The 26,977-nt window shown below is 45.7% G+C and overlaps 1 protein-coding gene across 1 annotated transcript in view; it reads right to left on the reverse strand.

Annotated features, from left to right (window-relative positions):
- Positions 1-9,505: 9,505 nt before the first annotated feature.
- Positions 9,506-26,977, reverse strand: part of LOC106581537 (1,4-alpha-glucan-branching enzyme) — a 323,607-nt gene continuing 306,135 nt past the window's right edge. Inside the window, exon 16 of the mRNA XM_045704110.2 lies at positions 9,506-12,424. Within this exon, the coding sequence (XP_045560066.1) occupies positions 12,362-12,424 (63 nt within the window). The 3' untranslated portion in view covers positions 9,506-12,361. The remainder of the gene's footprint in view (positions 12,425-26,977) is intronic.

Here is a 26,977-nt window from a genome sequence, read left to right on the forward strand (position 1 = left end):
CTGCAGCCGTACATGAATCATGCTGCAGCCGTACATGAGTCAAGCTGCAGCCGTACATGAGTCAAGCTGCAGCCGTACATGAATCAAGCTGCAGCCGTACATGAGTCAAGCTGCAGCCGTACATGAATCAAGCTGCAGCCGTACATGAGTCAAGCTGCAGCCGTACATGAATCAAGCTGTAGCCGTACATGAATCAAGCTGTAGCCGTACATGAATCAAGCTGCAGCCGTACATGAATCATGCTGCAGCCGTACATGAATCAAGCTGCAGCCGTATGTACACGAATCAAGTCAAGTTGCAGCCATACATCATAATAATATAATCTAATATTTTAATCAGCATAATAAAATAATATTATAATTATATAGAGCATAATAATATAATATTATAATTATATACAGCATAATAATATAACATTATAATTAAATCAGCATAATGACTGAAAGTCACACCCATCTTTTCTGACCGGGGAAAAAGGGAATTTTAATACATTTGTTATCATTTTGTATTTCTTCTGGTTTAATATCATTGGACACTATGATAATATATGTTTTCCTATTGTTGATTGCTAGTAAATGTCACCAGGTAAGGGATCATGGAAACAGATACTCACTGTATTTCACAATGCCCTGCATCTTCTCCCAGACTCTAAACAGCAGGTTTCCCAGGTGTTTGGCCTCATCTATCAGCGAGGCTCTGGAAGAAGATTCATGAGTCAGTGCTGCTGTAGGGTTGGGTTTAGAACCAATGAGAAGAGAGAGATAGGAGACAGATCACTTACCTTTTTTATGGTGGACTTGTAGTTCTGCAGGGGGACAAAACAGTGAATTAATAATTCATATAAAAACTAAAATGATATCAGTCACAATAATGTTTACATCTTATCGAGATATTGGTCCTTACCTGTAGGAATGAGATGTCTTCAGCTCTCAGCTTCTCCTCTAGGGCTCTGATAGTGTACTGGTCTCTTTTCATGGTAGCCTTGTAATTCAGCAGGACTGAGATGTCTTCAGCTCTCAGCTCCTCCTCTAGGGCTCTGATAGTGTACTGGTCTCTTTTCATGGTAGCCTTGTAATTCAGCAGGACTGAGATGTCTTCATCTCTCAGCTCCTCCTCTAGGGCTATGATACTATCTGGAAGTGATGACATCTCTCTGATCTTCTCCTCAATCTTCTTCTTCTTCATCATCCGACTCTTCTGTTCCTCTTCTTCCCTCAGTGCAGTTATCCTGGCCTCCTTTTCCATTTGTAGAATCTGATGAAGCTTCTTAAACTTCTCTTTAATCTGCCTCTCTGTGTGCTGGGCCTGGCTCTTAAAGTGCTCAGCTGTTTGATCACAGGTTAGTTTAACTTTATTAAAGACCTCCAGCTTCTCCTGTAAAGTCTTCAGGACAGTCTGGAGTTCCTTCTTATGGTCCTGATCAGCCTCATCTATCGGACAGCAGTCATGACTCTTATGCTTTTTGGGTGTTTGACAAATCAGACAGAGGAGCTGTTTATCCTCCAGATAGAAGAGCTTGAGTTCTCACCGTGCAGACTGCAGAGCAACTCAGACCCTGATGAAGCTCTCTGACTCCTCTCCTGTACCTCAGACCCTGATGAAGCTCTCTGACTCCTCTCCTGTACCTCAGACCCTGATGAAGCTCTCTGACTCCTCTCCTGTACCTCAGACCCCGATAAAGCTCTCCGACTCCTCTCCTGTACCTCAGACCCCGATGAAGCTCTCTGACTCCTCTCCTGTACCTCAGACCCTGATGAAGCTCTCTGACTCCTCTCCTGTACCTCAGACCCCGATGAAGCTCTCTGACTCCTCTCCTGTACCTCAGACCCTGATGAAGCTCTCTGACTCCTCTCCTGTAACTCAGACCCCGATGAAGCTCTCTGACTCCTCTCCTGTACCTCAGACCCCGATGAAGCTTTCTGACTCCTCTCCTGTACCTCAGACCCTGATGAAGCTCTCTGACTCCTCTCCTGTACCTCAGACCCTGATGAAGCTCTCTGACTCCTCTCCTGTACCTCAGACCCTGATGAAGCTGTCTGACTCCTCTCCTGTAACTCAGACCCTGATGAAGCTCTCTGACTCCTCTCCTGCACCTCAGACCCTGATGAAGCTGTCTGACTCCTCTCCTGTACCTCAGACCTTGCTGAAGCTCTCTGACTCCTCTCCTGTACCTCAGACCCAGATGAAGCTCTCTGACTCCTCTCCTGTAACTCAGATCCCTGATGAAGCTGTCTGACTCCTCTCCTGTACCTCAGACCCCGATGAAGCTGTCTGACTCCTCTCCTGTACCTCAGACCCTGCTGAAGCTCTCTGACTCCTCTCATGTACCTCAGACCCTGCTGAAGCTCTCTGACTCCTCTCATGTACCTCAGACCCTGATGAAGCTGTCTGACTCCTCTCCTGTACCTCAGACCCTGATGAAGCTCTCTGACTCCTCTCCTGTACCTCAGACCCTGATGAAGCTCTCTGACTCCTCTCCTGTACCTCAGACCCTGATGAAGCTCTCTGACTCCTCTCCTGTAACTCAGACCCTGATGAAGCTCTCTGACTCCTCTCCTGTAACTCAGACCTTGCTGAAGCTCTCTGACTCCTCTCCTGTAACTCAGACCCTGATGAAGCTCTCTGACTCCTCTCCTGTACCTCAGACCTTGCTGAAGCTCTCTGACTCCTCTGCTGTAAGAAGGTCTCACACAGGTTCTTTAAAACCAGGTTGCAGGGAGGATGTTGCATTGAGGACTTTTTCTTGTAGACTGGACATACCCGAGAATCCTTCTGTTTCCAGCATAGCTTCAGACAGGCTTTACAGAAGCTGTGAATCTTTATAGATGTCACAGCATCACAGGACAGAAGAGATCCTCCTCATAGAGAGAAGGTTTAGACGTTACAGTGAGGGAAAAAAGTATTTGATCCCCTGCTGATTTTGTACGTTTGCCCACTGACAAAGAAATGATCAGTCTATAATTTTAATGGTAGGTTTATTTGAACAGTGAGAGACAGAATAACAACTAAAAAATCCAGAAAAACTTATGTCAAAAATGTTATAAAATGATTTGCATTTTAATGAGGGAATAAGTATTTGACCCCTCTGCAAAACATTACTTGGTACTTGGTGGCAAAACCCTTGTTGGCAATCACAGAGGTCAGACATTTCTTGTAGTTGGCCACCAGGTTTGCACACATCTCAGGAGGGATTTTGTCCCACTCCTCTTTGCAGATCTTCTCCAAGTCATTAAGGTTTCGAGGCTGACGTTTGGCAACTCGAACCTTCAGCTCCCTCCACAGATTTTCTATGGGATTAAGGTCTGGAGACTGGCTAGGCCACTCCAGGACCTTAATGTGCTTCTTCTTGAGCCACTCCTTTGTTGCCTTGGCCGTGTGTTTTGGGTCATTGTCATGCTGGAATACCCATCCACGACCCATTTTCAATGCCCTGGCTGAGGGAAGGAGGTTCTTACCCAAGATTTGACGGTACATGGCCCCATCCATCGTCCCTTTGATGCGGTGAAATTGTCCTGTCTCCTTAGCAGAAAAACACCCCCAAAGCATAATGTTTCCACCTCTATGTTTGACGGTGTTCTTGGGGTCATAGGCAGCATTCCTCTTCCTCCAAACACAGCGAGTTGAGTTGATGCCAAAGAGCTCCATTTTGGTCTCATCTGACCACAACACTTTCACCCAGTTGTCCTCTGAATCATTCAGATGTTCATTGGCAAACTTCAGACTGGCATGTATATGTGCTTTCTTGAGCAGGAGGACCTTGCAGGCGCTGCAGGATTTCAGTCCTTCACGGCGTAGTGTGTTACCAATTGTTTTCTTGGTGACTATGGTCCCAGCTGCCTTGAGATCATTGACAAGATCCTCCTGTGTAGTTCTGGGCTGATTCCTCACCGTTCTCATGATCATTGCAACTCCACGAGGTGAGATCTTGCATGGAGCCCCAGGCCGAGGGAGATTGACAGTTCTTTTGTGTTTCTTCCATTTGCGAATAATCGCACCAACTGTTGTCACCTTCTCACCAAGCTGCTTGGTGATGGTCTTGTAGCCCATTCCAGCCTTGTGTAGGTCTACAATCTTGTCCCTGACATCCTTGGAGAGCTCTTTGGTCTTGGCCATGGTGGAGAGTTTGGAATCTGATTGATTGCTTCTGTGGACAGGTGTCTTTTATACAGGTAACAAACTGAGATTAGGAGCACTCGTTACCTGTATAAAAGACACCTGGGAGCCAGAAACCTTTCTGATTGAGAGGGGGTCAAATACTTATTTCCCTCATTAAAATGCAAATCAATTTATAACATTTTTTACATGTGTTTTTCTGGATTTTTTTGTTATTCTGTCCCTCACTGTTCAAATAAACCTACCATTAATATTAGATTGATCATTTCTTTGTCAGTGGGCAAACGTACAAAATCAGCAGGGGATCAAATACTTTTTTCCCCTCACTGTACGTTTTCTGCCAGTAACACTCCTTTCTCTTATCTGGAACGGCTTCTGAGTTGAACATGTACTGTTGAAAAGTCACTCTTCAGTAGTTGTTGTAGTGTCTGTCTCATCAGGCATATACCATATACTCCCATATACCCATAACTCTCTGCTACAACTAACCTCAAGAATGTTACAGTGACGGACTTTTAACCCTTCTCAACATTCTACTCTATGCAGAACAGCTGAATCCGATGTTTGGCTCGAGTGTGCGGGGGTTATAAAACAGAGGTTAAGTAAATAGCATCTGCCTACTGTATATAACTACAATACAACGATGTAGAATTAAGGCCACTTACTCTATCCTGGTCCCAGATCTTACTCTATCCTGGTCCCAGATCTTACTCTATCCTGGTCCCAGATCTTACTCTATCCTGGTCCCAGATCTGTTTGGTCCCAGATCTTACTCTATCCTGGTCCCAGATCTTACTCTATCCTTGTCCCAGATCTGTTTGGTCCCAGATCTTACTCTATCCTGGTCCCAGATCTGTTTGGTCCCAGATCTTACTCTATCCTTGTCCCAGATCTGTTTGGTCCCAGATCTTACTCTATCCTGGTCCCAGATCTGTTTGGTCCCAGATCTTACTCTATCCTGGTCCCAGATCTGTTTGGTCCCAGATCTTACTCTATCCTGGTCCCAGATCTGTTTGGTCCCAGATCTTACTCTATCCTGGTCCCAGATCTGTTTGGTCCCAGATCTTACTCTATCCTGGTCCCAGATCTGTTTGGTCCCAGATCTTACTCTATCCTTGTCCCAGATCTGTTTGGTCCCAGATCTTACTCTATCCTGGTCCCAGATCTGTTTGGTCCCAGATCTTACTCTATCCTGGTCCCAGATCTGTTTGGTCCCAGATCTTACTCTATCCTGGTCCCAGATCTGTTTGGTCCCAGATCTGTTTGGTCCCAGATCTTACTCTATCCTGGTCCCAGATCTTACTCTATCCTGGTCCTAGATCTGTTTGTGCTGTCTTGCTAACTCCTATGGTCAGTGCTTGGTGTGCCAATGGCTATAGGAAAGACAGTTTTATTTATTTAACATTTATTTAACTTGTCAAGACAACACAAACAGATCTGGGACCAGGCTAAGTGGCTTTAAAGCTAGTTATATTGTTGTTATATAAACAGGTATCGTACCAGGCTAACTTAAATTACCATTTCACCTGAAAATAACCTCAGAAGGTAAATCTTCCTCATCAGAATGTAGAGGGAAGCTCCTCCATCAAACAGAGTACAGAGGGAAGCAGCTCCATCAGAGAGAGTAGAGGGAAGCCGCTCCATCAGAAAGTGTAGAGGGAAGCAGCTCCATCAGAGAGAGTAGAGGGAAGCAGCTCCATCAGACAGAGAGTAAAGGGAAGCAGCTCCATCAGAGAGTGTAGAGGGAAGCAGCTCCATCAGAGAGTGTAGAGGGAAGCAGCTCCATCAGAGAGTGTAGAGGGAAGCAGCTCCATCAGACAGAGAGTAAAGGGAAGCAGCTCTATCAGACAGAGAGTAGAGGGAAGCAGCTCCATCAGACAGAGTAGAGGGAAGCAGCTCCATCAGAGAGTGTAGAGGGAAGCAGCTCTATCAGACAGAGAGTAGAGGGAAGCAGCTCCATCAGACAGAGTAGAGGGAAGCAGCTCCATCAGAGAGTGTAGAGGGAAGCAGCTCCATCAGACAGAGATTAGAGGGAAGCAGCTCCATCAGACAGAGAGTAGAGGGAAGCAGCTCCATCAGAGAGAGTAGAGGGAAGCAGCTCCATCAGACAGAGAGTAGAGGGAAGCAGCTCCATCAGAGAGTGTAGAGGGAAGCAGCTCCATCAGACAGAGAGCAGAGGGAAGCAGCTCCATCAGAGAGAGTAGAGGGAAGCAGCTCCATCAGAGAGAGTAGAGGGAAGCAGCTCCATCAGAGAGTGTAGAGGGAAGCAGCTCCATCAGACAGAGAGTAAAGGGAAGCAGCTTCATCAGACAGAGTGTAGAGGGAAGCAGCTCCATCAGACAGAGAGTAAAGGGAAGCAGCTTCATCAGAGAGTGTAGAGGGAAGCAGCTTCATCAGAGAGAGAGTAAAGGGAAGCAGCTCCATCAGACAGAGAGTAGAGGGAAGCAGCTCCATCAGACAGAGAGTAGAGGGAAGCAGCTCCATCAGAGAGTGTAGAGGGAAGCAGCTCCATCAGAGAGTGTAGAGGGAAGCAGCTCCATCAGAGAGTGTAGAGGGAAGCAGCTCCATCAGAGAGAGAGTAGAGGGAAGCAGCTCCATCAGAGAGAGTGTAGAGGGAAGCAGCTCCATCAGACAGAGAGTAAAGGGAAGCAGCTCCATCAGACAGAGAGTAAAGGGAAGCAGCTCCATCAGACAGAGAGTAGAGGGAAGCAGCTCCATCAGACAGAGAGTAGAGGGAAGCAGCTCCATCAGACAGAGAGTAAAGGGAAGCAGCTCCATCAGACAGAGAGTAGAGGGAAGCAGCTCCATCAAAGAGTGTAGAGGGAAGCAGCTCCATCAGAGAGTGCAGAGGGAAGCAGCTCCATCAGAGAGTGTAGAGGGAAGCAGCTCCATCAGAGAGTGTAGAGGGAAGCAGCTCCATCAGAGAGTGTAGAGGGAAGCAGCTTCATCAGAGAGAGAGTAAAGGGAAGCAGCTTCATCAGACAGAGAGTAAAGGGAAGCAGCTTCATCAGAGAGAGAGTAAAGGGAAGCAGCTCCATCAGAGAGTGTAGAGGGAAGCAGCTTCATCAGAGAGAGAGTAAAGGGAAGCAGCTCTATCAGACAGAGAGTAAAGGGAAGCAGCTCCATCAGACAGAGTAGAGGGAAGCAGCTCCATCAGAGAGAGAGTAGAGGGAAGCAGCTCTATCAGACAGAGAGTAAAGGGAAGCAGCTCTATCAGACAGAGAGTAGAGGGAAGCTCCTCCATCAGACAGAGAGTAGAGGGAAGCTCCTCCATCAGACAGAGAGTAGAGGGAAGCAGCTCCATCAAAGAGTGTAGAGGGAAGCAGCTCCATCAGAGAGTGCAGAGGGAAGCAGCTCCATCAGAGAGTGTAGAGGGAAGCAGCTCCATCAGAGAGTGTAGAGGGAAGCAGCTCCATCAGAGAGTGTAGAGGGAAGCAGCTCCATCAGAGAGAGTAGAGGGAAGCAGCTCCATCAGAGAGAGTAGAGGGAAGCAGCTCCATCAGAGAGTGTAGAGGGAAGCAGCTTCATCAGACAGAGAGTAAAGGGAAGCAGCTCCATCAGAGAGAGTAGAGGGAAGCAGCTCCATCAGAGAGAGTAAAGGGAAGCAGCTTCATCAGACAGAGAGTAAAGGGAAGCAGCTTCATCAGACAGAGAGTAAAGGGAAGCAGCTTCATCAGAGAGTGTAGAGGGAAGCAGCTCCATCAGACAGAGAGTAAAGGGAAGCAGCTTCATCAGAGAGAGAGTAAAGGGAAGCAGCTTCATCAGACAGAGTGTAGAGGGAAGCAGCTTCATCTGACAGAGAGTAGAGGGAAGCAGCTCCATCAGACAGAGAGTAGAGGGAAGCAGCTCCATCAGACAGAGAGTAAAGGGAAGCAGCTCCATCAGAGAGTGTAGAGGGAAGCAGCTCCATCAGACAGAGAGTAAAGGGAAGCAGCTTCATCAGACAGAGAGTAAAGGGAAGCAGCTTCATCAGGGAAGAGGCTCTAGTGTTTGTTCTGATCATGAAAACGATAAAGGATCATCAAACAGTAAAATCCAACAGCTCTTTGTGTTGAGGTACTCAAATACAAATACGTCCCCAATGGCACCCTATTCCCTATATATTGCACTAAGGAATAGGGTTCCATTTGGGACACGACACACAGAGACATTATAAATTTGTCCATCTATCTGCCCAAATATATAGTGTATATATGTATCTCTCTATAGCGGTGGGAGGCTGGATGAGGCATTGAGTGAATCTGGGGTCACTGAGGGATGATTCGTTCAGGATTTTCATATCTGTTTAAATACTACTTCTACTGGGGTCGATCATACAGAAGAAGTGTGTTTGATTCAGGATGGAGCAGCTTAGCTATATTTGAATGTATCAGACTTCTTTCAGTTTTAAATCAACGAGAGATTTAAAAACCCTCCCGAGTCACTGTGGCGAAGGTAACGACAACGACCGCGTCTGAAACGGCGCACCTGTTCCCTACATAGTGTACTAGTTTTGACCAGAGCCCTTTGGGTGTAATTTCAGACGAACTCATTGGCTCAGAAGAGATCCGTCCGTGATTAAAAACACTGTACCCATCTCAGTCTCCACAACCGGGTCTCTTTCATTACCGCCCATATTTATGCAAAGTGCTCCTCTGTGCTTTTGGAGAGGTGAAAAAGCCCCTTTTTTTCTGAAAGCTTTGGTGTTATATAAAAAGGGAAACGAAGTGTTGAAGATACTTCTGGTGGTTAAATATTAGGACGATGTTCCTGGAATATCAATGTATTTTTTTTTTTTTCTCTCTCTCCTGCTGAAGGGGAGATGGATTAAAACCTGCCATATGCTACGCTAGTCTACATCGCTGCCTGTGCTCAGAACCTGCAGCAATGCAACGGGTTTAAAGCTCAGAATTACAGCATCCGTAAATCAAGATATTAGCTTTCGTCTGGAATACACAAAATGGGTCTGTGGTGTTTCACATTGACAATCTTATTGCTTTGATACAGGACGTGAGAGGAATGTGAATAACAGGGTGCATTACTTTGCTTAAGTGATCTTTAAAAGGCAGAATATTAGTCAAAAACTGGGAGTTTTTTTATTTTTTAGTGAAGGCAGACAAAGAGTCGTATAGGAAACACAGTGGTGGAAAAAAATGAGTACTAAAATGTCCAATATGAAATGCTTGACTTGATCAAATGGTGTTTTTAATGGCACACATAGGACACATCCCAAATGGCAGTACTTTTGACCAGGTTCCATAGGGCTCTGGCCAGGAGAAGTCAGCTTGTGAGGGAATACGCTGCCTATTTTGGATACAGACATATAATCCACCCAAGTGAATAAAGAAACGTGACTGTCTCTAAGATACAGTAGAAAAAGAGGACCCACAGACAAGACAATAAGCAGACACCATTGGTTGATTCAGTTTAATGACTATTTTTTTTTTTTGGGGGGGGGGGGGAGTAAAAAACATCACCTCTTGTTCACATGACAATGTTAAACACCCCCCAGTCTGGGGACGAGGTTAGACAACAGCTGAAAACACAACCACAAAACCACAGCAGAGATCAGCAGAGTCCCAAATGAAATGGCACCCTATTCCCTTTATAGTGCACTACTTTTAACCAAAACGGCGCACCCTATTCCCTTTATAGTGCACTACTTTTAACCAAAACGGCGCACCCTATTCCCTTTATAGTGCACTAGTTTTTAAACATGTTTTATTTAACCTTTTTGACCAGAGCCCTATGGACCCGGGTCCAAAATAGTGCACTATGAAGGGAATTAGGTGCCATTTGAGACGCAAACCGTTATACAGTAAGTCTTCGGGTAATAACTACTACAGCTAACTAATACAACTCAGTGATCCTCTGGTAAATACGACTCAGTGATCCTCTGGTAAATACGACTCAGTGATCCTCTGGTAAATACGACTCAGTGATCCTCTGGTAAATACGACTCAGTGATCCTCTGGTAAATACGACTCAGTGATCCTCTGGTAAATACGACTCAGTGATCCTCTGGTAAATACGACTCAGTGATCCTCTGGTAAATACGACTCAGTGATCCTCTGGTAAATACGACTCAGTGATCCTCTGGTAAATACGACTCAGTGACCCTCTGGTAAATACGACTCAGTGATCCTTCATGTTTGATGCTACATGACCTTAACCCACCCACACAGGCTGAATCCCAAGTTACACTCTATATGGTGCACTACTTTTGACCAGAGCCCAAAGGGGCGGGCTGGTGAAAAGCAGTACACTATTTAAGAATAGGGGGTAATTTGGGAGGTAACATACAAGTATTCAGTGAGCATGAACAATCTTGGTCTTTTCCTAAATAGAAATAGTATTTTAGCCTTAGAATCACTGACAGTATGGACCTTTGCAGATAACGTTAAACAATATATACATACATACACATATATATATATATATGTATAATTGAAATCAAAGCTCCATTTTCGCCAGGGGTAAAAGTGTCTAAAATAGAGTATAAGGGACAGACAAGAGGGAAGTAAGTTGGGCAGGACGGACAATGGTTCAGAATATGGACGGCCAGTTCCTGTCTTTTAGCAGGATCCAGTACTGTCCATTCCAGAAGTTTACATGACTCATATAGCAGACTGGCTTTCAGCTGCCTGTAATCAGTACTCTTACTATGTGGCTTTAGCTGCAAATTACCGACACACAAAAAGTATATAAACAAGTAAAACGCATGATCCTTAGCTGCTTTGACAGAAGACTCATCACACCACAAAGGTATTACAAACCCACTAAAGTAAGGTTAGTCAACAAAATTATATATATTATTCAAGATGGCTTATTTCGATGTAAATACAATTCCAACAAAGCATCAATAAATCAACAGTGACGAAGCAAGCATGATGACATCCACAGGGATCTCCTGGTATGTTTCCTAAATGACATCCTATTTCCTCTAGATAAACTGGGTGGTTTGAGCCCTGAATGCCGATTGGCTGACTGCCGTGGTATATCAGACCAGTATACCACGGCTATGACAAAATATTAATTTTTACTGCTCTAATTACATTGGTAACCAGTTTATAATAGCAATAAGGCACCTCAGGGGGTTTGTGGTATACGGCCAATATACCAACGCTAAGGACTGTATCCAGGCACTCCGCGATGTATCGTGCTTAAGAACAGCCCTTAGCCGTGGTATATTGGCCATATACCACACCTCCTAGGGCCTTATCGCTTAAATATATTGTGCACTACTTTTTTACCAGAGCCCTATGGGTCCAGGTCAAAAGTAGTGCACTATATAGGGAATAGGGGGCCATTTGGGATGCAGTCATGGTTCTAATGCAGCACTGGTAAGTCTTTTTCTGTCCTATTCCTTGTAAATAGTACACACTTTTATAGTATCCACTTTTAAATAGTACACACTTTTATAGTATCCACTTTTAAATAGTACACACTCTTATAGTATACACTTTCGGATGGCCAATTGCAAAACATTGTTGGCATTTAAATACAAAATCATAAGCATTAAATTGTACATCAAAAATTGCATGCGTATTATATTTTTATATAAATACCACACCGATCAAAATACAATATATATGTAAAATAATATTTTTTCAAGCCTGTGCATGCTGGAATCAGTGGAGAAGGTAGTACTATTGCTAACTGCATTAGCATTACTGTACCACACGTAATGCTTTATGTTAGCATGTTAGCATTACTGTGCCACAAGCAATGCTTTATGTTAGCATGTTAGCATTACTGTACCACAAGTAATGCTTTATGTTAGCATGTTAGCATTACTGTACCACAAGCAATGCTTTATGTTAGCATGTTAGCATTACTGTACCACAAGCAATGCTTTATGTTAGCATGTTGGCATTACTGTACCACAAGTAATGCTTTATGTTAGCATGTTAGCATTACTGTACCACAAGCAATGCTTTATGTTAGCATGTTGGCATTACTGTACCACAAGCAATGCTTTATGTTAGCATATTAGCATTACCATATCCCTGTACCACGGTTTCTTTTCAAGTGTTGTAGGTGTCATACCAAGGCTTGGCAAACTAGTGGTGGGTGGATGGACTGAAAATATGAATGATATATATACACTGTGTGTAAGTGGTAGAATTACGGGTAGGGAAGGAGAAGGCATGAGTGGCGTGTGGTTGGTTGACACTGAAAAGAAACGGACAGTGATTGGTTGATAACACTGAGGTTGGCGCCAGCTGGGCGTCTGTTTCTGCTGGTAGCGAGCGTCAGTCGTAGCGTTCTAATAACAGGACTCTGTATCGTCATTACCCAGGATCAGAGCTGTCCTGCAGGGGATGTACACCTGGTGGAGAGAGAGACAAGAGAGGTAAATGGATGGAGAAGAGAGGGGGAGAGGTAAAGAGGAGGGGATAGAGAGGTAAAGGGGAGGGGAAGGAGAGGTAAAGAGGTGGAGATGGAGTGGTAAAGGGGAGGGGAAGGAGAGGTAAAGGGGAGGGGAAGGAGAGGTAAAGGGGAGGGGAAGGAGAGGTAAAGGGGAGGGGAAGGAGAGGTAAAGGGGAGGGGATGGAGAGGTAAAGGGGAGGGGATGGAAGAGGTAAAGAATTGGAGAGGTAAAGGGGAGGGGATAGAGAGGTAAAGGGGAGGGGATGGAGTGGTAAAGGGGAGGGGAAGGAGAGGTAAAGGGGAGGGGATGGAGAGGTAAAGGGGAGGGGATGGAAGAGGTAAAGAATTGGAGAGGTAAAGGGGAGGGGATAGAGAGGTAAAGGGGAGGGGAAAGAGAGGTAAAGGGGAGGGGATAGAGAGGTAAAGGGGAGGGGAAGGAGAGGTAAAGGGGAGGGGATGGAGAGGTAAAGGGGAGGGGATGGAAGAGGTAAAGAATTGGAGAGGTAAAGGGGAGGGGATAGAGAGGTAAAGGGGAGGGGAAAGAGAGGTAAAGGGGAGGGGATAGAGAGGTAAAGGGGAGGGGAAGGAGAGGTAAAGGGGAGGGGATGGAGAGGTAAAGGGGAGGGGATGGAAGAGGTAAAGAATTGGAGAGGTAAAGGGGAGGGGATAGAGAGGTAAAGGGGAGGGGAAAGAGAGGTAAAGGGGAGGGGATAGAGAGGTAAAGGGGAGGGGAAAGAGAGGTAAAGGGGAGGGGATAGAGAGGTAAAGGGGAGGGGATAGAGAGGTAAAGGGGAGGGGAAAGAGAGGTAAAGGGGAGGGGATAGAGAGGTAAAGGGGAGGGGAAGGAGAGGTAAAGGGGAGGGAGTGGTAAAGGGGAGGGGATGGAGAGGTAAAGGGGAGGGGAAGGAGAGGTAAAGGGGAGGGGAAGGAGAGGTAAAGGGGAGGGAGAGGTAATGGGGAGGGGATGGAGAGGTAAAGGGGAGGGGAAGGAGAGGTAAAGAATTGGAGAGGTAAAGGGGAGGGGATAGAGAGGTAAAGGGGAGGGGATAGAGAGGTAAAGGGGAGGGGATGGAGAGGTAAAGGGGAGGGGAAGGAGAGGTAAAGGGGAGGGGATGGAGTGATAAAGGGGAGGGGATGGAAGAGGTAAAGAATTGGAGAGGTAAAGGGGAGGGGATAGAGAGGTAAAGAATTGGAGAGGTAAAGGGGAGAGGATAGAGAGGTAAAGGGGAGGGGATGGAGAGGTAAAGGGGAGGGGATGGAGAGGTAAAGGGGAGGGGAAGGAGAGGTAAAGGGGAGGGGATGGAGTGATAAAGGGGAGGGGATGGAAGAGGTAAAGAATTGGAGAGGTAAAGGGGAGGGGATAGAGAGGTAAAGGGGAGGGAGAGGTAATGGGGATGGAGAGGTAAAGGGGAGGGGAAGGAGAGGTAAAGGGGAGGGGATAGAGAGGTAAAGGGGAGGGGATAGAGAGGTAAAGGGGAGGGGATAGAGAGGTAAAGGGGAGGGGATGGAGAGGTAAAGGGGAGGGGAAGGAGAGGTAAAGGGGAGGGAGAGGTAATGGGGAGGGGATGGAGAGGTAAAGGGGAGGGGAAGGAGAGGTAAAGGGGAGGGGATAGATAGGTAAAGGGGAGGGGAAGGAGCGGTAAAGGGGAGGGGATAGAGAGGTAAAGGGGAGGGGATAGAGAGGTAAAGGGGAGGGGATAGAGAGGTAAAGGGGAGGGGATGGAGAGGTAAAGGGGAGGGGAAGGAGAGGTAAAGGGGAGGGGAAGGAGAGGTAAAGGGGAGGGGAAGGAGAGGTAAAGAATTGGAGAGGTAAAGGGGAGGGGATGGAGAGGTAAAGGGGAGGGGAAGGAGAGGTAAAGGGGAGGGGATAGAGAGGTAAAGGGGAGGGAGAGGTAATGGGGAGGGGATGGAGAGGTAAAGGGGAGGGGAAGGAGAGGTAAAGGGGAGGGGATGGAGAGGTAAAGGGGAGGGGAAGGAGAGGTAAAGGGGAGGGGATAGAGAGGTAAAGGGGAGGGGAAGGAGAGGTAAAGGGGAGGGGATAGAGAGGTAAAGGGGAGGGGATGGAGAGGTAAAGGGGAGGGGATGGAGAGGTAAAGGGGAGGGGATAGAGAGGTAAAGGGGAGGGGAAGGAGAGGTAAAGGGGAGGGGATAGAGAGGTAAAGGGGAGGGGATGGAGAGGTAAAGGGGAGGGGAAGGAGAGGTAAATGGGAGGGGAAGGAGAGGTAAAGGGGAGGGGAAGGATAGGTAAAGGGGAGGGGATGGAGAGGTAAAGAATTGGAGAGGTAAAGGGGAGGGGAAGGAGAGGTAAAGGGGAGGGGATGGAGAGGTAAAGGGGAGGGGAAGGAGAGGTAAAGAATTGGAGAGGTAAAGGGGAGGGAAGAGGTAAAGAGTAGGGGATGGAGAGGTAAAGGGGAGGGGAGGGAAGAGGTAAAGAGTAGGGGATGGAGAGGTAAAGAGGAGGGGATAGAGAGGTAAAGGGGAGGGGTTTAGAGGGGAGAAGAGAGAGGAGACATGTTTATAAGAAAATAAACTGCAGCTTAAATATTCCTAAATCATGATGATATGCCCTGTAGAGTGCTTCCCAAATGGCACCCTACATACTGCAAAGGGCTCTGGCCAAAATTGGTACACTATATGAGAAACAGGGTGCCATTTGGAATGCAAACTATTTCTGTGTTTTCCGGTGACATCAGCAGTGTTCTGATTATTTCACCTTTATTTAACTAACTAGATGTCAAAATCAATCAAATGTATTTATAAAGCCCTTCTTAAATCAGCTGATATCTCAAAGTGCTGTACAGCAACCCAGTCTAAAACCCCAAACAGCAAGCAATGCAGGTGTAGAAGCACAGTGTTCTGCTAAACAGTCAACACCAGCAGTCATACTGAACCGACCAACAGCAGTCAGTCATACTGAACCGGCCAACAGCAGTCAGTCATACTGAACCGGCCAACAGCAGTCAGTCATACTGAACCGGCCAACAGCAGTCAGTCATACTGAACCGGCCAACAGCAGTCAGTCATACTGAACCGGCCAACAGCAGTCAGTTGTCATGACGTTGGCCTGTGGGTAAGGTTTATGACCCCCCCCATAAATACCTTTCTCCCTTCCCCTCTGAATCTACTGAAGGACTTGAATAGCCTGTGTTAAATATAGAGAGCCTGGGAACATCAAACAAATGGGGAAAGGAACCATATTTTGTTAATAAAACCAGTTGGAAATATGCTTGATAACGTAATGAGTATGGATTTCATTTCAGTTGTCATCTGAGACATTATGATTGATGACAGGACGACATAAACTGTACCTGGGAAAGTATCCACCCTCTAGTTATCAGAGTCACATGGAATTGTTATGCAATTGAAATGTTTGATATGGAAATTGTTTGTTAGGAGATTAAATGTAATTTTAGCTTCCAAATGAGAGAATTGGGCTGGAAAGTGCCCTGCTTGATCAGTGGCCCACCCCTGTGAAGAGACAGGGGTTATAAACGATGAAACACCTCCCTCCCCCTCTCTACTATATAATCCTTTGACGAAAAGATAACCACGTTGTTCCAGTACGGGAGGTCTGCAGCCTCTACGTTAGAAGGACACACATGTCAAGTACAGAACTAAGCCAACCTCGGCGTGAGCTCTGGTATGAACTGGTATGAACTTTGAGCTTATTCACTACAGAAGTGCTACTTCCTAGCCGTTGAGTTAGCAGCGGCCGCTGTAACGTGGGCTAGGAAAGGACGGACGACGGATCCAGTCTAACAGACGGACGAAGATACCACCACGTATCCAATTTACCACCAGAGACATTCTTGCGAGGACAGGAAGGTCTGTTGGCCAACCCGGCCAGCATCTACGACCAATCTACCGAAGCGCAGCTCAGAGTAAATATTTATTGCATTTTCCTTTTCCAAATGGGCGGTAATTTAGAATGAATAAGATAATGTATTTACGATAGCATAGCTGCTGTTTCTGTGTTCCTAAATCTTCCCGCTCTTTCATTCAAGCCCAACCCCCTTTCCTTTGTGTAACCAGCCATGATACAGGTTCCGTCCACCAGGACGTTTTCTGTATGACATCATTGTATTCTGTGTATTTGTAATTCTGTGTGATTAGTTAGGTATTTAGTAAATAAATAATTAAACCCAATTTTGTATTGCTGATTCAACTTGTTAGCCAGGGTTCGTGAAGATAACCAAGAATTTACAACTTTCATTATGAGACTGAAAATAAAACAAGGGTTAATATTGACTGCTATCGATGTAAAATATTACAAAGTATTTTAAGAGTTTATTCGGAAGATAACGGCTCTATAAACGTTCTTCTGTGGTGCCCCGACTTTCTAGTTAATTACATTTACATGATTAGCTTAATCAGGTAATATTAATTACAGAGAAATAATTTTATAAGTTAGCATGTCATATCACTTAATCCGGCATAGCCAAAGACACGACACAGTCATACTGAACCGGCCAACAGCAGTCAGTCATACTGAACCGACCAACAGCAGTCAGTCATACTGAACCGACCAACAGCAGTCAGTCATACTGAACCGGCAAACAGCAGTCAGTCATACTGAACCGGCCGACAGCAGTCAGTCATAATGAACCGGCCAACAGCAGTCAGTCATACTGAACCGGCCAACAGCAGTCAGTCATGCTGAACCGGCCAACAGCAGTCAGTCATGCTGAACCGACCAACAGCAGTCAGTCATGCTGAACCGGCAAACAGCAGTCAGTCATACTGAACCGGCAAACACCAGTCAGTCATACTGAACCGACCGACAGCAGTCAGTCATACTGAACCGACCGACAGCAGTCAGTCATACTGAACCGGCCGACAGCAGTCAGTCATACTGAACCGGCCGACAGCAGTCAGTCATACTGAACCGGCCGACAGCAGTCAGTCATACTGAACCGGCCGACAGCAGTCAGTCATACTGAACCGGCAAACAGCAGTCAGTCATACTGAACCGGCCAACAGCAGTCAGTCATACTGAACCGGCCCACAGCAGTCAGTCATACTGAACCGGCCAACAGCAGTCAGTCATACTGAACCGGCCAACAGCAGTCAGTCATACTGAACCGACCAACAGCAGTCAGTCATGCTGAACCGGCAAACAGCAGTCAGTCATACTGAACCGGCCAACAGCAGTCAGTCATACTGAACCGGCCAACAGCAGTCAGTCATACTGAACCGGCCAACAGCAGTCAGTCATACTGAACCGGCCAACAGCAGTCAGTCATACTAAACCAACCGACAGCAGTCAGTCATACTGAACCGGCCGACAGCAGAGAGTCATACTGAACCGGCCAACAGCAGTCAGTCATACTGAACCGGCCCACAGCAGTCAGTCATACTGAACCGGCCAACAGCAGTCAGTCATACTGAACCGGCCAACAGCAGTCAGTCATACTGAACCGGCCAACAGCAGTCAGTCATAGTGAACCGACCGACAGCAGTCAGTCATACTGAACCGGCCAACAGCAGTCATACTGAACCGGCCGACAGCAGTCAGTCATACTGAACCGACCGACAGCAGTCAGTCATACTGAACCGGCCAACAGCAGTCAGTCATACTGAACCGGCCAACAGCAGTCAGTCATACTGAACCGGCCAACAGCAGTCAGTCATACTGAACCGGCCAACAGCAGTCAGTCATACTGAACCGGCCAACAGCAGTCAGTCATACTGAACCGGCCAACAGCAGTCAGTCATACTGAACCGGAAAACAGCAGTCAGTCATACTGAACCGGCAAACAGCAGTCAGTCATACTGAACCGGCAAACAGCAGTCAGTCATACTGAACCGGCAAACAGCAGTCAGTCATACTGAACCGGCAAACAGCAGTCAGTCATACTGAACCGGCAAACAGCAGTCAGTCATACTGAACCGACCGACAGCAGTCAGTCATACTGAACCGACCGACAGCAGTCAGTCATACTGAACCGACCGACAGCAGTCAGTCATACTGAACTGACCGACAGCAGAGAGTCATACTGAACCGGCCAACAGCAGTCAGTCATACTGAAGTGGCCAACAGCAGTCAGTCATACTGAAGTGGCCAACAGCAGTCAGTCATACTGAACCGGCCAACAGCAGTCAGTCATACTGAACCGGCAAACAGCAGTCAGTCATACTGAACCGGCAAACAGCAGTCAGTCATACTGAACCGACCGACAGCAGTCAGTCATACTGAACCGACCGACAGCAGTCAGTCATACTGAACCGACCGACAGCAGTCAGTCATACTGAACTGACCGACAGCAGTCAGTCATACTGAACCGGCCAACAGCAGTCAGTCATACTGAACCGGCCAACAGCAGTCAGTCATACTGAAGCGGCAAACAGCAGTCAGTCATACTGAACCGGCAAACAGCAGTCAGTCATACTGAACCGGCCAACAGCAGTCAGTCATACTGAACCGGCAAACAGCAGTCAGTCATACTGAACCGCCGCGCCAACGACCGCAGTCAGTCATACTGAACCGCCGACAGCAGTCAGTCATACTGAACCGACCGACAGCAGTCAGTCATACTGAACCGACCGACAGCAGTCAGTCATACTGAACCGGCCGACAGCAGTCAGTCATACTGAACCGGCCGACAGCAGTCAGTCATACTGAACCGGCCAACAGCAGTCAGTCATACTGAACCGGCCGACAGCAGTCAGTCATACTGAACCGGCAAACAGCAGTCAGTCATACTGAACCGGCCAACAGCAGTCAGTCATACTGAACCGGCCCACAGCAGTCAGTCATACTGAACCGGCCAACAGCAGTCAGTCATACTGAACCGGCCAACAGCAGTCAGTCATACTGAACCGGCCGACAGCAGTCAGTCATATGAACCGGCCGACACAGCAGTCATACTGAACCGGCCGACAGCAGTCAGTCATACTGAACCGACCAACAGCAGTCAGTCATACTGAACTGACCGACAGCAGTCAGTCATAAGGAACCGGCCAACAGCAGTCAGTCATACTGAACCCGATCAACAGCAGTCATACTGAACCGACCGACAGCAGTCATACTGAACCGACCGACAGCAGTCAGTCATACTGAACCGACCGACAGCAGTCAGTCATACTGAACCGACCAACAGCAGTCAGTCATACTGAACCGACCGACAGCAGTCATACTGAACCGACCGACAGCAGTCATACTGAACCGACCGACAGCAGTCATACTGAACCGACCAACAGCAGTCAGTCATACTGAACCGGCAAACAGCAGTCAGTCATACTGAACCGGCCAACAGCAGTCAGTCATACTGAAGCGGCCAACAGCAGTCAGTCATACTGAACCGGCCAACAGCAGTCAGTCATACTGAACCGGCCAACAGCAGTCAGTCATACTGAACCGGCCAACAGCAGTCATTCATACTGAACCGGCCAACAGCAGTCAGTCATACTGAACCGGCCAACAGCAGTCAGTCATACTGAACCGGCCAACAGCAGTCAGTCATACTGAACCGGCCAACAGCAGTCAGTCATACTGAACCGGCCGACAGCAGTCAGTCATACTGAACCGACCAACAGCAGTCAGTCATACTGAACCGACCAACAGCAGTCAGTCATACTGAACCGGCCAACAGCAGTCAGTCATACTAAACCGACCGACCGCAGTCAGTAGTTCACTCTTCCTGATGGAAAACCTCAGTTCTGTTTGTTGATTTTTGTGTTTAATGACTCTATAAATAATGATTTTTCCTTGTTATGTGCTTTGTGAAATTACTACATAGTATTATATCTGAAAATAAATTGCTTTACTGTAGTTGAAAGTTCTTGCCTGGAGAGAAAATGTCCTGTTCTTTGAATTTTGAAAATGTTCCTCTTCAAATCAAGACAAAAATACATGTAAAGCATATTGACAACGGTGCTTTGTTTCTAGATATTAAACACATTCAACATGAAACAGATATTGAACATAGTCAACATGAAACATAGATATTGAACATAGACAACATGAAACATAGATATTGAACATAGACAACATGAAACATAGATATTGAACATAGACAACATGAAACATAGATATTGAACATAGACAACATGAAACATTGATATTAAACACATTCAACATCAAACATAGATATTGAACATAGACAACATGAAACATAGATATTGAACATAGACAACATGAAACATAGATATTGAACATAGACAACATGAAACATTGATATTAAACACATTCAACATGAAACATAGATAATGAACATAGACAACATGAAACATAGATATTGAACATAGACAACATGAAATATAGATATTGAACATAGACAACATGAAACAGAGGAATCTGTGGAGGAAGCTGTCAGCCAGGAACTGGGATTCTGGCATCTATCGGTCTTTGGTGGATAGAGGGAGAATAAACATGGCTGTCCGAAATCGCACCACATTCTCTATATAGTGCACTACTTTTCAACAGGGTTCCAATGGAATAGGGCGCCATTTGGGACGTAACCATGGTAGCACAGGGAAACATAAGTAGGGAAGGGATCTGAGGTGAATTGAATCCCTAGCTAGCTGTCAGTCTGACGTTATACCTTTAGGTATTGACTAACTAGTACCGTTCTCTTTGGCATCACTGTAACGGTGACCCTATTCCCTGCATAGTGCACTTGTTTTGACCAGGGAACATAGGGGAATAGGGTACTGTGTTTGGTTACTTTGACTTGTAATTGTGTCCACTGGGTTTCCCAGATTGATGTCGGCTCTGGGATCATCTCTACACGTTAGCTTTTCCTATGGTTAGTTCTCTCTGACCTTCATATATCTACCCTTTCCGTTCTATTACCCTCTGAGAATATCTACCCTTTCCGTTCTATTACCCTCTGAGAATATCTACCCTTTCCGTTCTATTACCCTGTTGGGGCTAGGGGGCAGTATTTTCACGGCTGGATAAAAAAACGTACCCGATTTAATCTGGTTACTAATCCTACCCAGTAACTAGAATATGCATATACTTATTATATATGGATAGAAAACACCCTAAAGTTTCTAAAACAGTTTGAATGGTGTCTGTGAGTATAACAGAACTCATTTGGCAGGCAAAACCCTGAGACATTTTCTGACAGGAAGTGGATACCTGATGTGTTGAATTACCTTTAAGCCTATGCCATTGAAACACACAGGGGTTGATTAATGTTTTGGCACTTCCTATTGCTTCCACTAGATGTCCCCAGCCTTTACAAAGTGTTTTGAGTCTTTTACTGTGAGATCTGACCGAACAAGAGCCATGGAACGGTGATGGCCGATTAGACTCTGGCGCGCGAGTTCATGTTGGGTACCCTCGTTCCAATACGTTATAAAAGAGAATGCATTCGTCCACCTTGAATATTATTCATGTTCTGGTTAAAAAAGGCACTAATGATTTATGCTATACAACGTTTGACATGTTTGAACGAACGTAAATATATTTTTTCCCCTCGTTCATGACGAGAAGTCCGGCTGGCTTAGATCACGTGCTAACAACACGGATCTTTTTGGATATAAATGATGAGCTTTTTTGAACAAAACTACATTCGTTATGGACCTGGGATTCCGGGAAGTGACATCTGATGAAGAGAATCAAAGGTAATGGATTATTTACATAGTATTTTCGATTTTAGATCTCTCCAACATGGCCGTTTGTCTGTATAGCAAAGCATATTTTTCTGGGCGCAGTGCTCAGATTATTGCAAAGTGTGATTTCCCAGTAAGGTTATTTTTAAATCTGGCAAGTTGATTGCGTTCAAGAGATGTAAATCTATAATTCTTTAAATGACAATATAATATTTTACCAATGTTTTCTAATTTTAATTATTTAATTTGTGGTGCTGACTTGACTGCCGGTTATTGGAGGGAAACGATTTCCTCAACATCAATGCCATAGTAAAACGCTGTTTTTGGATATAAATATGAACTTGATAGAACTAAAAATGCATGCATTGTCTAACATAATGTCCTAGGAGTGTCATCTGATGGAGATTGTAAAAGGTTAGTGCATCATTTTAGCTGGTTTTATGGTTTTGGTGACCCTGTCTTTGAATTGACAAAACATTACACACAGCTATTGTCAATGTACTCTCCTAACATAATCTAACTTTATGCTTTCGCCGTAAAACCTTTTTGAAATCGTAAAACGTGGTTAGATTAAGGAGATGTTTATCTTTCAAAGGGTGTAAGATAGTTGTATGTTTGAAAAATTTGAATTTTGACATTTATTTGGTTTCAAATTTGCCGCTCTTGAAATGCACCTGCTGTTGATAGGGTGCACCACGGGTGGCACGCTAGCGTCCCACATAGCCCCAAGAAGATTACCCTCTGAGAATATCTACCCTTTCTATTACCCTCTGAGAATATCTACCCTTTCTGTTCTATTACCCTCTGAGAATATCTACCCTTTCTGTTCTATTACCCTCTGAGAATATCTACCCTTTCTATTACCCTCTGAGAATATCTACCCTTTCTGTTCTATCACCCTCTGAGAATATCTACCCTTTCTGTTCTATCACCCTCTGAGAATATCTACCCTTTCTGTTCTATTACCCTCTGAGAATATCTACCCTTTCTGTTCTATTACCCTCTGAGAATATCTACCCTTTCTGTTCTATTGCCCTCTGAGAATATCTACCCTTTCTGTTCTATTACCCTCTGAGAATATCTACCCTTTCTGTTCTATTACCCTCTGAGAATATCTACCCTTTCTATTACCCTCTGAGAATATCTACCCTTTCTATTACCCTCTGAGAATATCTACCCTTTCTGTTCTATCACCCTCTGAGAATATCTACCCTTTCTATTACCCTCTGAGAATATCTACCCTTTCTGTTCTATTGCCCTCTGAGAATATCTACCCTTTCTGTTCTATTGCCCTCTGAGAATATCTACCCTTTCTGTTCTATTACCCTCTGAGAATATCTACCCTTTCTGTTCTATCACCCTCTGAGAATATCTACCCTTTCTGTTCTATCACCCTCTGAGAATATCTACCCTTTCTGTTCTATTGCCCTCTGAGAATATCTACCCTTTCTATTACCCTCTGAGAATATCTACCCTTTCTATTACCCTCTGAGAATATCTACCCTTTCTGTTCTATTACCCTCTGAGAATATCTACCCTTTCTGTTCTATCACCCTCTGAGAATATCTACCCTTTCTGTTCTATCACCCTCTGAGAATATCTACCCTTTCTGTTCTATTGCCCTCTGAGAATATCTACCCTTTCTATTACCCTCTGAGAATATCTACCCTTTCTGTTCTATCACCCTCTGAGAATATCTACCCTTTCTATTACCCTCTGAGAATATCTACCCTTTCTGTTCTATTGCCCTCTGAGAATATCTACCCTTTCTGTTCTATTGCCCTCTGAGAATATCTACCCTTTCTGTTCTATTACCCTCTGAGAATATCTACCCTTTCTATTACCCTCTGAGAATATCTACCCTTTCTGTTCTATTACCCTCTGAGAATATCTACCCTTTCTGTTCTATTACCCTCTGAGAATATCTACCCTTTCTATTACCCTCTGAGAATATCTACCCTTTCTGTTCTATCACCCTCTGAGAATATCTACCCTTTCTGTTCTATTGCCCTCTGAGAATATCTACCCTTTCTGTTCTATTACCCTCTGAGAATATCTACCCTTTCTGTTCTATTACCCTCTGAGAATATCTACCCTTTCTGTTCTATTGCCCTCTGAGAATATCTACCCTTTCTGTTCTATTACCCTCTGAGAATATCTACCCTTTCTATTACCCTCTGAGAATATCTACCCTTTCTGTTCTATCACCCTCTGAGAATATCTACCCTTTCTGTTCTATCACCCTCTGAGAATATCTACCCTTTCTGTTCTATTACCCTCTGAGAATATCTACCCTTTCTGTTCTATCACCCTCTGAGAATATCTACCCTTTCTGTTACCCTCTGAGAATATCTACCCTTTCTATTACCCTCTGAGAATATCTACCCTTTCTGTTCTATTGCCCTCTGAGAATATCTACCCTTTCTGTTCTATTGCCCTCTGAGAATATCTACCCTTTCTGTTCTATTGCCCTCTGAGAATATCTACCCTTTCTGTTCTATTACCCTCTGAGAATATCTACCCTTTCTATTACCCTCTGAGAATATCTACCCTTTCTGTTCTATTGCCCTCTGAGAATATCTACCCTTTCTGTTCTATTACCCTCTGAGAATATCTACCCTTTCTGTTCTATCACCCTCTGAGAATATCTACCCTTTCTGTTCTATTACCCTCTGAGAATATCTACCCTTTCTGTTCTATTACCCTCTGAGAATATCTACCCTTTCTATTACCCTCTGAGAATATCTACCCTTTCTGTTCTATTGCCCTCTGAGAATATCTACCCTTTCTGTTCTATTACCCTCTGAGAATATCTACCCTTTCTATTACCCTCTGAGAATATCTACCCTTTCTATTGCCCTCTGAGAATATCTACCCTTTCTGTTCTATTGCCCTCTGAGAATTACAGGTGCTAATGCTTGGTATGCAGCAGCTGGAGAAGCAGTTCAAGTTAAATACGCCTGTCCTTGTCTGAGTAAACATCACTGCACATTAAAAAGGGCTTTCTAACAAGTGGATGAATAGAACGGCTGGATCTCAAATCATGTGTCCCAGATAGTTCTGCATCATTGCTTTGTCCAACTTAAAACTCAACGCCTTGCTCTAGCAGCAGTGGGTGGAGTGTCTGTGGTGGGTGTGTGGTGGGTGTATGGTGGGTGTGTGTAGTGGGTGTGTGTAGTGGGTGTGTGTAATGGGTGTGTAATGGGTGTGTGGTGGGTGTGTGGTGGGTGTGTAGTGGGTGTATGGTGGGTGTGTGTAGTGGGTGTGTGTAGTTGGTGTGGGGTGGGTGTGTGTAGTGGGTGTGTGGTGGGACTTGTAGTGGGTGTATGCTGGGTGTATGCTGGGTGTGTAATGGGAGTGTAGTGGGTGTCTGGTGGGTGTGTGTGGTGGGTGTGTGTGGTGGGTGTGTGGTGGGTGTGTGGTGGGTGTGTAATGGGACTGTAGTGGGTGTGTGGTGGGTGTGTAGTGGGTGTATGGTGGGTGTGTGGTGGGTGTGTGGTGGGTGTGTGGTGGGTGTGTGGTGGGTGTGTGTGGTGGGGGTGTGTGGTGGGTGTGTGGTGGGTGTGTGTGTAGTGGATCAACGATAAGGTAAAGTTTTACCAGATGCAATTTCTAAACCGCTATCCAAAAGACATCCTCCATCCATTTACACAAAATCACAAGACAATCGTATTCAATTTGCACACGCCGACAGAGAGACGAAAGCCTAATTCAATTTTCACAAAACCAAGGGGTTCGTGTAACTGCTGTAACTAAAACAGACAGACTTTAGTGCTACAGTGCAGTGAATAACTCATACAACGTCACCGTCCCAAATGGCACCCTATTCCCTATATAGTGCCCTACTTGGCACCCTATTCCCTATATAGTGCCCTACTTGGGACCCTATGCCCTATATTGTGCACAACTTGGGACCCTATGCCCTATATAGTGCCCTACTTGGGACCCTATTCCCTATATAGTGCCCTACTTGGGACCCTATGCCCTATATTGTGCACAACTTGGGACCCTATGCCCTATATAGTGCCCTACTTGGGACCCTATTCCCTATATAGTGCCCTACTTGGGACCCTATGCCCTATATTGTGCACAACTTGGGACCCTATGCCCTATATAGTGCCCTACTTGGGACCCTATTCCCTATATAGTGCCCTACTTGGCACCCTATTCCCTATATAGTGCGCTGCTTTTCAACAGAGCATTTTCTGGCCCTGGCCAAAAGTAGTGCATTACATAGAGAATAGGTTGCCATTTTATTCACAAATCCCTTCAGAAGTATGTTCCCCAGACATAAAGCATAGCGTACTCCTCCCAGCACAGAAGTGACAGATTGAAACTGTGTGCAGAGCTGTAAGCAATTCAGTCACCCACTGAACTCCCCGAGCTGTCTCTCCGCATCTCACTCACACACACGCACACTGTGCAGTGCTCTGCTCCCATGGTGCCAGCCCATCCTTCTGCATCATACTGTACACACCCCAAGCCCATCTGTCTGCACCACACACACCCCCAGCAGCAAACACACCCCAGCCCATCCTCAGCACCACACACACCCCCGCATCAATGTTTCACGCCCCGAGTGGTGCAGCGGTCTAAGGCACTGCATCTCAGTGCTAGAGGCGTCACTACAGACCCTGGTTCGATTCCAGGCTGTATCACATCCGGCCGTGATTGGGAGTCCCATAGGGAAGCGCACAATTGGCCCAGCGTCGTCCGGGTTTGGCCGGGGGTAGGCCGTCATTGTAAATAAGAATTTGTTCTTAACCGACTTGCCTAGTTAAATAAAACATTTTAAAAAAAAAAGTGAAATCTCACACACTCCATCCAGCCCATCCTTCTGCATCAGTGGCGCTGAGCCTTTCTGACTGGGGACTATTTTTTGCTTTGGCTACAGCTTGGCACCACGGAAGCAGAGCCTAACACACACAACCCCATGCTGCTGAAACACAAA

Source organism: Salmo salar, chromosome 20 (assembly GCF_965601325.2).
Source record: "Salmo salar chromosome 20, fSalSal1, whole genome shotgun sequence".
Taxonomy (NCBI): Eukaryota; Metazoa; Chordata; class Actinopteri; order Salmoniformes; family Salmonidae; genus Salmo; species Salmo salar.